The sequence below is a fragment of the Furipterus horrens genome, unplaced genomic scaffold (genome assembly GCF_987537825.1).
Source record: "Furipterus horrens unplaced genomic scaffold, mFurHor1.1.pri manual_scaffold_1, whole genome shotgun sequence".
NCBI classification, from domain to species: domain Eukaryota; kingdom Metazoa; phylum Chordata; class Mammalia; order Chiroptera; family Furipteridae; genus Furipterus; species Furipterus horrens.
This window is the reverse complement of record NW_028327171.1, coordinates 199,478,684-199,493,911: the sequence shown is the minus strand read 5'-3', so window position 1 is coordinate 199,493,911 and position 15,228 is coordinate 199,478,684. Positions and strand designations below refer to the sequence as shown.

Here is a 15,228-nt window from a genome sequence, read left to right as displayed (position 1 = left end):
GCATGGCCACCTTAAATTCTTTTCACCTGAACAGCTCAGGCCTGGGACAATTTCTGGCCTTTTATAACCAAATTGGTAGCTTTTGATTAGAATCTGCTTCATGGGAATGAACCCCAAACCAAGTTGTCCTAGAGTCCAAGGGAAAAGTGAAAAGACCCATAAAGCTAAAAATCAAAGGGTGTGTAGGTCTACAAATGCTGACTTGTAGTTTGACTCAGTGTAGGTCCGTGTGGGAGGGTGGGAATGGGGAGAGTCAGAAGACAGGTGATTATGTCCCCAGGGCTACCTGATCTGCAGAAGGGGTTATAGAAAGGAATGGAGGCTTATGCCTGTGGTAACGTTTTATTTTCTTGTTTCTAGGGAAAGTCTAGTCTTGGCTGAGATTCGTGGGGCAATGGAAAATATGGTGAATTTCTTGTAATATATATTTAAAAAACCTTTTCTGTAAACATCTCTCCAGTGGTCTGGCACACTGCGGGCCAGCTGTCCAGGGCCTCTTTCATTCAATCTGTGGCCTGGGGTGCGCCCTTTAAATCCAGCTCCCGCGCCCTGACAGGTGTTTTCCCAACTCCTGAGGCCGACAATTTTGGGGAGTGGCTGAGCCAATAAGATTTCCCTTTGGGGGAGGGAGCGGGAGAAAAGGCGTGGCTTGTGTGGGTCAAAGCAGGGGCGGGGTTTGCGCGGCCGAGCCGAGCCAGCCCGGTTGCGTGGAGGGTTGTTTTATCCGCCCCCCTCCCCACTTTTTTTTCCTCCGGGTGTCTTATTAATTTCTCCGTGGGGCTGCAGCTGGAGACTGCGGAGCGTTGGAAATGACGCTTGGAGCTTTAATTACCGCAGCAGCCGGACAAGTGTGAGGAAAGCTGACAGAAAAAAGGACTGGATAGGGGGAGAGGCAAGAAGCTTCCTCCCTCCCCACTTTCTGCCCAATTTGGACTGGAGGTGCTAGGAAACTAAAAAGGGAGCCGAACATAGCCCGGCCGGGGCGAGAGGCCGGAAACCGACCGCCTCTTTGCAATCAACTTTTTTTGGAAACCTTTTTCCCCCCCCTTCCTTTTTATTGTTGCCCGACCAGTGCGAAAGACAGCAAGCGAGGAGCGAAGGAGAGAGAGAGAAGGATCGCACAGGGAAATAGCTGCACAGTCCGACCAGGAGCTCCACGCTCACACACTCGAGCACCCTTTCACACGCGCTCACACGCGCACACACGCGCGCGCACTCAAGGCGCACACTCTCCCCCTCCTCCGGTCCCCGGACCTGGACCCGCGATCATCGCGGACTCCGTCGCCCGCGCTCGGAGTCGGTGCACTGCGCGCGGCGCGCCAGTCCCCCTCGCGCCCCCCACGCGCGCCTGGCTGAAGGATCTCCTCTGCGTGCCCGAAAGGGGATATGCCATTTGGACATGTAACTGTCAGCACGAGATCTGAGACTTCTAAAAAATGAAGCTGGCGACAGGACTGTGCGTCTGGGTGAGCCTTCTGGTGGCGGCGGGGACCGTCCAGCCCAGCGCTTCTCAGTCAGGTGGGTCGAGGTTCCTTCTCGCGCTCCAGTTGTTGAACCTGCTGCGGCCCGCCTGGCTGCACGGGTGGTTCCCTTGTCCCCTTTGCCCAACCTGACACCCGCTGGCTCTCAGGAAAGGAGGAACCAATCCACCGGATCCTCTTGGTCGCCTCTCATTATGTCCCCAAACTTATCCTCAGTGTGTGCATGCATTTTCTTTTATATAGGGAAGATAGATACCCCTATATTTTCCGCTCTCCTTGAACCCCTTTTTTCTTTCTCGCGCGTTTTCTGTGAACCTGAGGGGGATCCCTGCTAGTCGCGCCTGTTGTGAGGGACATGGGGGGACCCAAACTCTGAATCAGAGGAGACCCTCTTCTCTCCGTCTGGTCCCTGAGGGAAGAAGCCTGGGAGAAGCGCACACCGCCCGGGACGCGGAAGGACTGGGGTCCCGGGGCGGTGCCAGCCGGTCCTTCTGTGCGGGAGGGCGGCGTGGAGTGTAGCGTGGAGAACCAGCTTTGCACCTGTATGTGCTGCCGGCGGCCACTGCGCCTGCAGTCGCCGGAGCCTTGCCGGGTCGGACCCGACTTGAGCCCAGCCTGGGCTGCTGCAGCTGCGGATGGGAGCCCGGAACTTGGGGCCTCCTGGGCCGGCGTCCCAGAGCTCTCGCCCAATTGACTTAAGGGAGCTTGCCTGTCTGCCTGCCTGACCTCTTAGGAAAAAAAAAAGGGTTGACATACTTGAGCCGGGAGCCGGCCTTCCCATCGGTTGCTGGGTTTGGCTCCAGGAAGAGTTCATCCTGTAGTTAAACTTGCTATTGGCCGGAATCTCTCCAACTTCTCTGTTTACTACCCAGTGCGGCTGCCGAGCCGACCAGTCGCGCGGATTGATTGAACCGGAGGCGGGCGCGGCCACTGTTGGCGAGAGAGCTTGAGCCCCAGCTACCTGGACGGGCCAAAGGCTAAGCGACCTCGAGAGGCGGCGCGGTGGGGCTGGCGCGCCGCGGCTGGCAGGGCTAATGACAGCACCTGCAGTGCGAGGGAGCTCAAAGTTTGACACTTGAGTTTCCTGGGGATGAACGTGGGACAGGAAGGGACCGCAGAGAATCGGTGTCTGACGCGGCCAACAGGGCCCTTTTGGAGAGCCGGAGAGATATCCGGAACCATCCGGGGCTGTTCCCGGGAGCGTGGGAGGCAGCTACAGGAGATAAAGCCCCCGCGAGGGGCGATACCGAGAGCTTTAGGCCCGGGGAGGGTGTCCTTCTGACCTCACAAGAAAACAGTGCGCTGTAGTTTCCCCGCTCCGCCCCCGCCGCTGTCGCCTCCTCCTCCTTGCCTTGCCTAGTAAATAACAAGTTACGATCATAGAGCCTTTTAAAATGACCTTCGAATGGCACAATGTGCGCCGTTTGTACTGGTCGTTTGCACCCTCCCAGTTACTCTGAAATTCTTCATGCATACCAGGTTCTGCGCTCCAGCCACCTCCGGGATTACGCCAACAAGGACTTGAGATTCCAAGCGGCCTCTTAGATACATCCCTTTTTATCTACCTCCCCACTCCGTGTCCCTTCATATTTTCCGTCAATGAGTTGATTATGCACATTGACCCATTCAAAAGCAGTTGCGACCGACAAGCAGGCTTATCGGAGAGGAATTTCTAGGAGGCGACCTACTGGGGGCTGGCTGTCTGGTTCAGCTTCAGCGGCTGGGGGACTAGGCTTGGAGTCCGCCGCAATTTGGTATTAACTGTGTGGCTCGGGGTTGAGCTATGCCGAAAAGCCCTTTTCAGAATTTCTGCAAGAATGTAATCCAAATTAGTTCTGCAGCTGGTCTCTTCTCCGCTCCCCCCTCGACCCCCCCGCGAATTGTCAGACCCACAAGTGAGCCCATTTAGAACGCGAGGATTAGCGTGCCATTGTTGTTCGTGTGTGACTCTGTACTTGAAATTCTGGGGACACAAAGGCGAGCCTCACTTGTTCAAAACACAGAGATCTAGATAAAAGGGCCGCACAAAGAAAAGCTGTCGGGTGCATCCCTGGTGTAATTGCAACACGCATGCTAAGGTGATCCACTGGAAACTGTAAATGCCCCTGGGGACTTCTTTTTTCACCCTACCCACCCTCTCCCTGCCGCACCTGGCGGAGAAAGTTCAGCTGGTTTTAATGTAGTGTTTTTATATAACCGAGTAACTGTCTGGGATGTGAGCGAAGATCTGTGTGTTTGTGGCTGTGTATGTGTGACTGACTGTATGTTTCCGAGTAAACACATATTGCGTCTCCACTCTCCTGGTTAGCAGTCAGTAGCAGTTTGGAGGAGTTTGTTTTGGTCCAAATGAGAAATTAAGTGCGGATAAGTAAACTAAGCTGCCAGAGGGCGACAAGATGTTGACTGAATTGCTTTTAGATGAAACAAATTAAGGAAACGAGGGAAGACAATCTGCTTCTCGCATTATTAGACACGCTTGGAGTTCCGGGGAAAGCGGCATATTTTTGAAATGCTAATTTCTTAAGAAGCAGAAGGAATGCACCTTATTTACTGCTCTATGCGAATAGAATAAAAATATGGGGGGCACGACAATTCTCTTGTATAGAGTTAAGATAGTTTTAAAAATATTTATAGCTGAACAGGACCTGTTTTTCTCCCTTTGCTTGGAAAAAGTCAGCTTTAAAGAAGCCGATTTTTTTTTTTTTTTTTTTTTTTGTAATTCAGAATGATTTAGCCTCATTTCCAGTGATTCATTTTATCAAGAAATATAGTCAAGGGCTCTCTATATGGCTGCTATAAAGTCTTTACCACTAAAAGGAGTAATTCCAAATTTCCATCTTCCTGGTATGATTAAAAAATATTATCACCTTTGTATTGAAATGAACTATGTAGTAATATGGAAATAATAGTCTTACACACCTTAATAGATATGCGAGGAACAAGTTAAGTTCCCATTTCTTATTTGCAAGTAACTTAGTCCTGCTTTCATTCTAGAAAAGAACAAATTTTCCTACATACTTAAGATGTGTCTCCAATCTTAAGGACTTAAGATGTGTCTCCAATCTTAAGGGTTGTTTTACCTTTGAGAAGAAAAAGGTTAATAACCTTCCTTAAATGATGTAAAAGATGTTAAATATATTTTTTTAAAAACCCACAACAATTCTTTTTCCTACACGTGTTTGCTGTAAATGTTCCCATGGGTACACTGTTTCCTTTATTTTTCTTTTAATTTTGAACATTTTATGTATGGAAAAGGGGTCTTTTTAGAAGGTATTATTTTTTCTTCTGAATGCTTCTTAATAAATTTATGCCTATTACTATAACCGTGCATCGCTTGGAAACACTAATATGGGATGTTGTGATAAAAATTGAAAGACTCTTGGTTCTGTGATGAGTCCTGTTTTCTGAATTTCTTCGTAAATGAAACCACTTTTATTTAGTTTAATCATGCATGCATTGAAAGTCAAGTTTTTGAAAATCAAGACACTGCTTTATATATATTTTTCATTTAGTCACTGGAAATGTATCTTAATTAAGAAATTACATTAGAATATTTACCAGGGCATGTGCTTCATGGAAAACTTAAGTATTTTTTACTCTAAACTGAACACAGTAAGTTTACACTGGCTGAATTTTAGAGTTTGCATTTATTTGAGATAAAATTGTCTTTCCTTTTTAAAGTGGATTCAAATATTTAGTATTCATAAGCTTTCATCCCTTTGGTTCTTAAATAGAAGTACTATTTATCATCTGTCTTTTGTATTCACCCTTCCATTACTATAGATTCTTTTTCTTTTTTACATCTTATTGTTTATTGAGTTTACACATGTGAGAATATATTTTCCCCTCCACCACTAAGCATATTCTTTCTAGTGTGTGTTGTTCCCAGCAACCTGCCACACGGCCACTGCAGGAGTCCTCCGGGCCAGTTGTCATTCTTTCTTTCTGATAAATCTGATATGGCTGGTTGGCTGGACAGTCGCAAGCCATTCCATTGCTCAGATGTATCCCTGAAAGACAATAAAAAGGCATCGATCCAAGATTACTAACACATCTCAAAAGCTCTGACTCCAAGGCCAAATCTTTCTACAGAGAAGTCTTTTTCCTTTTCTCTTAACCTCTTTCTCTTCTTGACCAAGGAAGGAAGGTAGACCACAGCCATTAAAAAAAAAAAAAAAAAAAAAAAAAAAAAAAAAAAAAAAAAGCTAGGGATGCAAGCAGTTGGAATCTTTCACAATATTTTCTGAAGCTTGGTGATTAGAGCCATCTTATGATTAATGAGTATGTACGGTGCACCTTTTAGACAATAAATTGAATTAGGGGTGCCTTAGACATGGCAATGCTTAGAAGTGGTGTCATTTTTATATCATTGCAAACCAGTCATTAGGAAAGTTTATTAAAAATAGCAGCAAATTTTTGTTTTATTTTACAGTGTTCTCCTGCTGTTGGATATCCATGTGTAATTTGTAAATGCCTAAAATAAATGACCAAAAAGGTTACCTGCAAACTGATTGGCCCTTGCTGATTTTACCCTTTATGAGAGATACAGTTTTATTAAGATGTTAATATTTACATTGAAATTAACATACACACGTTCAAGCCTATAGCCTTTCTACAAAAATTAATCATCAAGTGTATTCCATTGTTATCTTTTACAATGATTTACTGAGTATGTCGTGCAGGCTAGAATTTAATTATATTATAAATTAAATTATTTTAGAAATGTTTTACTATGTTACTTTTACTATGTTACATTTGACCATATGGAATCAAATTGCATCTTTTCTCCAAAACTCATTTTCTAAATTATTATAAATATTGGGCAGTTGGAGTAAAACCTTATATTTCATGCTTTTTAATACAGGTATTAATTGGCATTTACAGTTTATAATGACAAATAATTTCTTAATTTTTCTTTTTTTTTAATAATGAAAATATCCTAAGTCAATGTTCCCTGAAATTGTAGCTCTTCAGCATAATTTAAAGGAGATTTAAGTGCCTATTTTGTGGATGTGACCCAGGACATTACCACGTGGTTAAAATGAGGATTTTACATTGTGGGGATATTCCCTCTATTTTCTTCTTAATACCTTGAGCAAATCACATCATGTGTTTGTGACTTGGCTCATGTGCCCTGGGGGGACATTTTTGTAATCTTTATTTCTCCACTGCGTAGCAGTTTTCTGAAAAGTGTCTTTAAGGTCTTCTGTGATATTGAGGTACATTCCAGTAACAAGTTAATTGATATATTTAAAACATGTACACATATGTTAATAAACATGATGTAAAGTTTCTAGCAGACCATCTCTGTTACAAGAGCACCTGTCTAAATGAAATCAATAGGTTATTAACTCTAAAGTATTTGTATTTGAGACCAATTCCCCCAAAATATTAATTTTCAGAATTGCTCCATGATCTCTTCAGATTTCATTGTATATGACTTTTTTCTTTTTTCTGAGTTGTTGATAATTTTGACATGTTGATTAAAGAAATTGACATTAAAAAATTTTTATCAAAGCTTTAAAGCTACATTCTTGTTTTTTGATTGGACGCTTAGAGTAGTGCTTTCCATTTGTACTAATATTCCAAGAGGGAAGAGAACTGTCACACATTTATAACATAGAGGCGAAATATATCAATATTTTGAGGCCTAATGCAAAAGTGCTTTGCTGAACATGTAGTAATTGTTTTATAGTTATTTTCATTTTGAATAAGTGATTGTTCTGCAATCCTGTTGCTTTGCACAACTCCAGGGGACAGCAGACACATAAGATTTGATGGGAAAGATGCATGCCTGAGCTGTGGGTAGTGCAGCGGCAGCCCTGCTATTGTGTGATGCTACAGAATAAAGGACTGGGATAAAAGTTAAGAGAACTGGATTCTGTTCAGACAGTCACTTTCTATGAGATCTTAGGTTAGACTTCTTGCTGTGTCTCAATTTCTTTATCTCTTTTTAGTGTAGCTAAATGATTATCATGATTAAAAAATGATTTAGTTAGAAAAAGGATGTTCAAACTTCTAAGAAAAGAAATCCATTGATTTTCAATTATTTTTTGTCAGTGGGCTTCCCCTTCCTCCGCCCCCAAGTGAATTCATGTGTGTGGCCCTGGTATCTAAAATCAGTGAAAGTGGGGAAGAGAGCTGCTTCTGTCACAGCTGCCCAGAGAAGCCAGCTTTGAGCTCTTGACTGTAGCGCTCCCCCAGTTTCCTCCCACTCTTTCCTTTATTCCCTGTGCTGGCTTCACAGAAATCTAGCACTATTTAGGAACCACAGGTTTAGTCCTCTCCTTTTTGCGGGAGTTAAGTTTTTAAAATTTAATCTTCATTGTATTTTTTTTTTCCATTACAATTTAGTCCCGTTATACACCCACACTCCCACCCCCAGAAATCACCATACTGTTGACCACATCCATGAGTCCTTTGTCCTTTTTGCTCAGTCCTTCCACCCCCTCACCTCCTTTTCTTTTTAACCGAGGACGCTAGGAACACAGGGAAGTTAGGTGATATAAGTTAATTGGCATCTCCTGGTACCAATATCATTTTCTTGAACATACATAGAAGTACTTGAAAAGTTGCAGACATTGAAAGAATAAATAAATACAAGGCTGTGTTGTTTTAAAAGAGAATTGCAGCCTTGGCTGGTGTGGCTCAGTGGATTGGATGCTGGCCTGCAAACCAAGAGGTCTCGGGCTCAGTTCCGATCAGGGCACATGCTTGGGTTGTGGACCAGGTTCCCAGTTGGGGGTGCACAAGAGGCAACCACATGTGGATGTTTCTCTCCCTCTCTTTCTCACTCCCTTCCCCTCTCTCTAAAAATAAATAAATAAAATCTTTAAAAAGAGAGAGAATTGCAAAGTTGAAATGAAAACAAAGGGATCGGAACCATGGACCTAAATATCAGACTGTGACGTTCTTCTCAAGAGGAAGACAGTGGAATTATCAACATTTTTAATTCATATTTAGGAATTAATCATTGATTGAATTTATAATTTATAGCACATTGAGTGAAAGAAATAAGGCATCTTTGTTAAGACAGTCCTGTAAGAGAATCTGTTTAGTTGGCAGGGTCTAATCTAGACATAGCATTTTCATCCTAAAAGTCAGAGAAGAGTTACCCACACTAGTTTTTGTGTATAACAGCACCTTCACGTGTTTCTTTTATGTTGAGACTTATAAAGATGATCAATAAGTAGAAAATGGTTATTCTTCATTCTTCCTTAAGTGATATGCATGCTTAAACAAAATGGATTATAAAGAATAAACAGTGGGCTTCTTGTCACCAACTGGTTGATGGCACCCTTAATCAGCAAATCCATGGGAATTCTTCAGATTTGTCCATGTCCGTCCTTGAATCCAAGGTATTTATCTTTTACTCTGTCTTAATTGAGTCTTCTTTCTTCTTTAGGTCCCTACTATGTTACAGTTGTATTCTTTGCACAGGTGCGTAAGCCAAGCTTTAACTAGCAAGTCTTTATACATTTATTTCTATTGCATATTTGCTTCCCTCTAGGTGGCTTCTGCAAGATGCTGCCTCAGGGCCTTGTGAGCTTGCAAATTTGTTGACTTAACCTAAATCTCTCTTGTTGCTTTCCTCAAGCACCAGAGTATTTTCAGACATGGTCAGCATTAGTGGGCCAGAGTGACAGAAAGGAGGTTTTGGCTGGGAGAGTCACTTCCTGTTAGGAATTTGAGGTGAGAATGGACCCCATAGAACATTAGCACAGATACGATGTAACTTCCTGGGCAACATCATTAAGTTTCTCCCTTGAGAGGTAGAGGTAGGTCAGTATCACATTAATCACATTATTTCCAATATTGTGGGGATAACTGAAGCGTACTAAACATCAATAAGAATATGTAAGATTCAGAGTCTGAATCCTGACAAACTAACAGGAATCAAGGCTGTGTGTGTGTGTGTGTGTATATTTCATTTGGAACAGAGTCTAAAGGTATTTAAAGAGAAGGAAATGAATAGTGTGATAACGAGTTTCTTACCAGGTATTTAAGCACCACGCTTACATAGTCAGTATTCTACAACTGTACCTGGCTTGTGTCTTTGCCTTTGCTGACCCCTTTGCCCTGGGATTCATGGTTCACTTTGGTGCCTTTGCCTGTCCCAACTGTTGAATTTTTTCAGTTCTGCCTTAAAGCATACCTCATCATTACATATTTCTTCACTGACAACCTTATAAATAATCCTTATCTATACCACTTATCTGGAGGTGAATCTCAAACCATACTATAATTTAACTTTTTTAAAAGCTAGAGTTTTTATTCCCTGCAGAGATTAATATGGTGCCACATACATAGTAAGCTCCTTAAAAATATTTTTTAATTAAAGAATAACATACTGAAACAACTTTAAGTTCATTCACAGATGGTTATTATTTGTAATTAAACCATATAGTGCACAAAGTAAGCTGTTCTAAAAGTATAATTATAGAATTCTTAATAATAGATATTAGACACGTTTACCCTGGGAATTTCTTTAGTTGCTTTTTCGAGCTTCCTAGGATATTTCTTTCAACAGAGTGTTTCCAAGAGTGTATCATTTGTCCCCATTCTCATTTTTAGAGCCTGCTTATAATATGGTCTAAAGAATTTCTGTTGGTTTTATTTTTGGTGAGTTAAATATATATGAATATCATTCTAAAACATGTGTATTGTAGCCCACTATTTTAATGTGGCCATTACATTACAATTTCTTATCCCCCATTTTTCATTTGTTAAAAATTAAGTTTACTTGGTAATGTTGGCTAATAACAGCATATAAGTTTCAGGTGTACATCTTTAGACTACACTAGCTATATATTCCACTGTGTGCTTACCACCCAATCAATGTAAGTAGTAACATGTACTGACCCATCAGTGTAATCCAGGACCATGTTAGGAACTGAGAAACGCATATAGACACTCAAGATGCCAACTTTTCCCCTTTCTTTTAAAGATGGATAGACAAGGGCAATAAAAACACAGTACAAAATTATGTGACTAAGTGAGTTTCCAAACTATTGGGAAGAACAGTTGCCTCCAGAGAAATGCTAACAGTATTTTATGAGAAAAGGGTTCCAACAGAATGTGGCATTTTCTAGTCCTAGATATATGAGATAATACAATTTTCTTATAACTAATATCTCTCAGCGTCTTAAAATAGACAACCTGGCATATGCCTACAGTTTCAAAAGGATCCTATAAAGGAAGCTTTGCCACATAACTGACAGAGGGGACTGGGAGTCTCCTGGATGCTCCTTGACGTGAGTCATTGTACATTCGGACAATTGGTGAAATGGTTATAGTATTTATAGAGTCAGATTCTGCTGGTGAAAATGCTCTTCCAGACATTTCTTCTCATTACCAGATTCAAAGTAACTATCAACTTTCCTAAGTCACTGTGGTGCCCTAATTGTATCTTAATTTAGAAGGGCCTGAGAGAGTTAATATAGCTTTCAAACTTCTCCAACAGTCTGCAGAGTAATCTGTTCAAGAGAGAACTGGGCAATGGAGACATTCAGACCGCTGTCTGGAATTCCTTTAGAACTTTCCTGGCTGTTTTTCCTTTAAGAATACCCGAGAAGAAAGTTTCAGTCAGGAATTATTGTTCCTTCTTTGCAGATAAGGAAATAGAGATATAAAGAAGTAGTATGTGAGGGTGAAGCTTGACTGGTGCGCCAGTGTGGTGCAAGTTTCTTATCTGCCCTGTCCTGAGAGCCAGCCGGTCCGCCTTCTGCTTCTCAGCTGCTTGAATCTCTCTCCCAGCGACAGAAGCTAGCGATGCCTCTCAAAGGCATGGCTCCGCCACTCTACCTGCCCCACTGTGCCAGAAAGGGATGCTTAGCACACCAGTTCCTTCTGCCTTCAGGCTGTCAGCTCTTTTTGCTTTTCCTGTAGCCACATGAAGGAACTAGACCAATATATCTATCATTTAAGGAGTTCTCCTTTAGGTTACTACATATTTATTCTCCTCCATTATATTCTTCAGTTCTTTCTTTGTACTGTATATGTTAAGGAAACAATGATATAAGCCTTGTCTTTTTAAGGAGACTTCAAAGCAGAGCCATATCTAAGTTTTTGAGAAACGTATTTATACAATGTGGGGAACCTCTTTAAAAGCAATACAGAAATGGAAACACATACAGGTTAAGTACTGAGCCTTGGGAGGCACCAATGCAATAAAGGAACTCTGAAGCTGATACTTTTTACTATGAATTTTGGGTGTAATGATATAATTTTAATTGTTTTCTATTGAATATAGTTAAAGTCCACTATTAATATAGAACAATGCATTGCTTTGAGGGAAAAAAAATCATCCTATGCAGTAAAATCACACTATAAAGCACTTTAGTATATCTTTGTATAACATAATGTACTATACAGAGATAATTTTTATAATATTTTCTCTAAATATAAACAGGCCTAATGTAGGTATGTATCTATTTTCTTGACCTCTTATTTTAAAAGTGGGTCATGTAATACTGTCTCTTATGCAGTTTTCTAGTTTATAATGTTTGCATGTGATTTAAACAAATCTTGCTAATTTGCATATATAAAAGCTATGTTCCTAAGGCCCTGTGCCTTGAAATATAGAGTTTTAAATTTTTAATCATTTGTTATTTAGCACAGATAAAAATCTACCTTTGACTTTTATCCTCTGGCTAAGTTAAATGTGACCATTTAAACTACAATAAACATTATTGCTAGCTGTGAATAAAACAATGCATCTAAATTAATGTCAGCACTTAGATAGCTCTGATATTTGTTCATGTTTTAACTAGTATGTTAGCACATCTAAATAATAATAAAAGGATGAGTATTTCAAGTCCCTATTTTACTATGTAAAAATGTCAACTAAACAGTTAATAATATTTCCCAGTTGTTTTAACTTCAAATTTAGCAGCCCCATTGTCCCTGGTGATATACTGAAATCTCTAAAAGTATACTTGGAATTTATAGAAACTGAAGTGATTGGCATTCAGATATAACTCTTTAGTGGCCTTTTTCTTTTCTTTGTTTTAGTACAAGATGAAATTTGAAAGTATGAAAAGCGTTGAGATAAATTGAAATAGACAAAGCATTTTGTGCAACTGTTGGTGAAAGGGACATTCATGATTTTTTTCTGTACTTACTATATTGCTTGTGGCCAGAATTAGCACACCATGAGCCAGAGAGAGAGATAAGACAAATAGAATGGCACGCAGCTAATTTTGCGTAGCAAATTTAGATCTGATACATGTTATTTCACTCCTACAAACTGACTCAGTCACTCTGTGGAAGGTGCAGATGAAGTTGGTCTCCCACAGCCTAACAGATTTCACTCAATACTTACAGAATATCAAATAAATTTCTGTAAGTACCGTATTTCTGACTGGCAGGATGAACACTGTGAAGTTAGATTTCTTAATGAGAACAAAACAAGGAAAAACAAAAACACTTCAATTATCTCAGTTCTGCAGAAAGTAAGATGTCAAAACATGCATTATTTTATGGTAACTTTGGGATTTGAATCAGGTCTATGGTTATACTCATATTCTGGAACTAGTCATTCATTGGATGTAGAAGTCTACAGGATGGGATCTACTGTCATTATCAGGAAATGGCTGTAAAATAAATGAACAAACCCCCCCTAAAACCCAGACCTTGGTCTTTGTAGAAACTTTCCATCATCCAAAAGAAATTTTAGAGAAATTTATAAATGAGGCTAACTTGTGTGAAAAAATGGTCATACTTGATGGAAATGTGATTCTAGAAAATGCCAGGAATTTGTACAATAATGTCCATATTTTGGGCTACTTCAAAGAATATTCCTAAAAGTACATTCTAACATAAAGCATTGTAAGGCATCTAAAAAATTATAAAATTATTCACATATCTGCTAGAGCTTTGCCGTGGCTCAAGACTACAGTCTCCAATCAAGCTTACTAAAGAAAATAATTCTCATATTCATGAATCATTCACCTCATCATATTTCCAGTGGTTATTTCAAGGTTAATTTTTTTCAGACAGCTTCTCTCTTGATTAAAGTTCATAGTAATTGTATATGTGCTGATATAGCCTGTGGAGGTTTTAAAATAATGGCATCATTGATATTATAGCAAATCCAGATCAAATGCTTTTCAATGCTTCTTTTTCAAATATATGAAGGAAAATAACTTCAGTGTCTTTTTTTATTTCTATTCAGAACATGGAGACTTTTGTTTGGCACTGTGAAAATCCTGTAAAGCCTGTGTAAGGGTATAAACAACAAAGTGTATTCTGTTATCAGTCTAATATTCAAGACCTATGTTTCTTACAATTTTACTGATTGTTAAAATATTGCAGATAAAACTACTAAAGAATTAATGCATGAGACAGTAATGAACCTTCACATCTCTGCTTTGACATGTGCTGTGGTCCATTCTGACATGTCTTTGCCATTATAGTTGCTAAATACTTTGTTACTCTTACACATAATAAGGCTTTTGCTGCATTTTAAAGTAGTAGGACTACTAACGGTATTATACTAACTTTGCCACCATGCAGCACTAGTTCATTTGAGGAAGGCATGCTTCTAAATTGTGTATCTCATCATAGGTGCTTTTTTATTTGACTTGAGGTTTGAAAAGAATTGACTTTAAAACGATAGACAGAATGTCTGGCCTGCAGACTGAACTAGCCTAGAAGAAAAGTCACATGAGTGAGGCAGGCCAAAGCACTTCAATAAAGCAGATGCTATGAATGCTCCTGAAGGTAGGTATGGATACTGATGGGTCATATGTCGCTTAATTGTGCTGCTGAAGAATCACAACTTGAAGTTGTGTTTGCTCTAATATGTGTGGTAATAACCACGTTACATGCTTATATTATTAATCAGAATGAACACTTATCTGACAAGGTGTCTGTCAGCTGTCCCGTGTGTGTATTAAGTCACTTAAAAAGTGGGGCTATCCTTTGAGGGCACCACACATATTCTTTCCATTTGTGGGAAATAAGGAGAAGAAAACATCTGATTTAAAACTTTTTTTACACAATTAAAATGTAACATTGCGATAGATTTATGAGGTAGCTTAATGATGATGTTCTTGCTAAGTTAGATATGTGATTTTTATTTTTTTTTAAAGAAAGCTATATTGCATCAGAGTACTAGAGTACCATTTCATTTGAAGAATGATTAAAGAGAAGTAGATGCCAAGCATGAAAAAGAGGCAGCTTGGGAAGGGGACATGATAGCTATCTTTAAAAGTTGAAGGGTTGTTACATAGAAGGGGGATTAGCACTGTTCTGTGTAGCCTTGGAGAACAGAAACATTAACAGCTGTCTGACATTGTAAGGCATCGGATTTCGGTTGCACGCCATCAAGGAGTTTCTCACAGTTCAAGCTTTCCAAAGTTGGACTGGACTGTCCTGGGAAGTAGTGGGCTCCTTCATGTGTGGGGTGGTAGGCTCTGACCTAACCTCTTCTGTGATGGTAAGGAATGAATGAGGCAGCTGAGGGACAACTGGTCAGTGGTGCTGGGGATGGGGATTTGGGGCCATGACTTCTGAGGGCCCTTCCCACCCTGAGAGTCTGTCACAAGCACACTGTGCCCAAATATCCTTTCCTGGGCTGCAAAAAATGGGGGCATGGAACACAAACCCCACGTCTCTGTGGCTGGGGTTCCCACCCTAAAGCTTTTTGTCATTATACCTTCTCTTCATAGATCAGGGGATTTGAGAAAGATCTTTTAAAGATTGTTTTTCGTCTGGAGAAAATTATGCCGAGTTGAAATAAGCC

General features: G+C 40.5%; 1 protein-coding gene across 1 annotated transcript in view; it reads left to right on the top strand.

Annotated features, from left to right (window-relative positions):
- Positions 1–786: 786 nt before the first annotated feature.
- Positions 787–15,228, top strand: part of LOC150022607 (receptor tyrosine-protein kinase erbB-4-like) — a 521,194-nt gene continuing 506,752 nt past the window's right edge. The window contains exon 1 of the mRNA XM_090288254.1: positions 787–1,518. Within this exon, the coding sequence (XP_090144380.1) occupies positions 1,437–1,518 (82 nt within the window). The 5' untranslated portion in view covers positions 787–1,436. The remainder of the gene's footprint in view (positions 1,519–15,228) is intronic.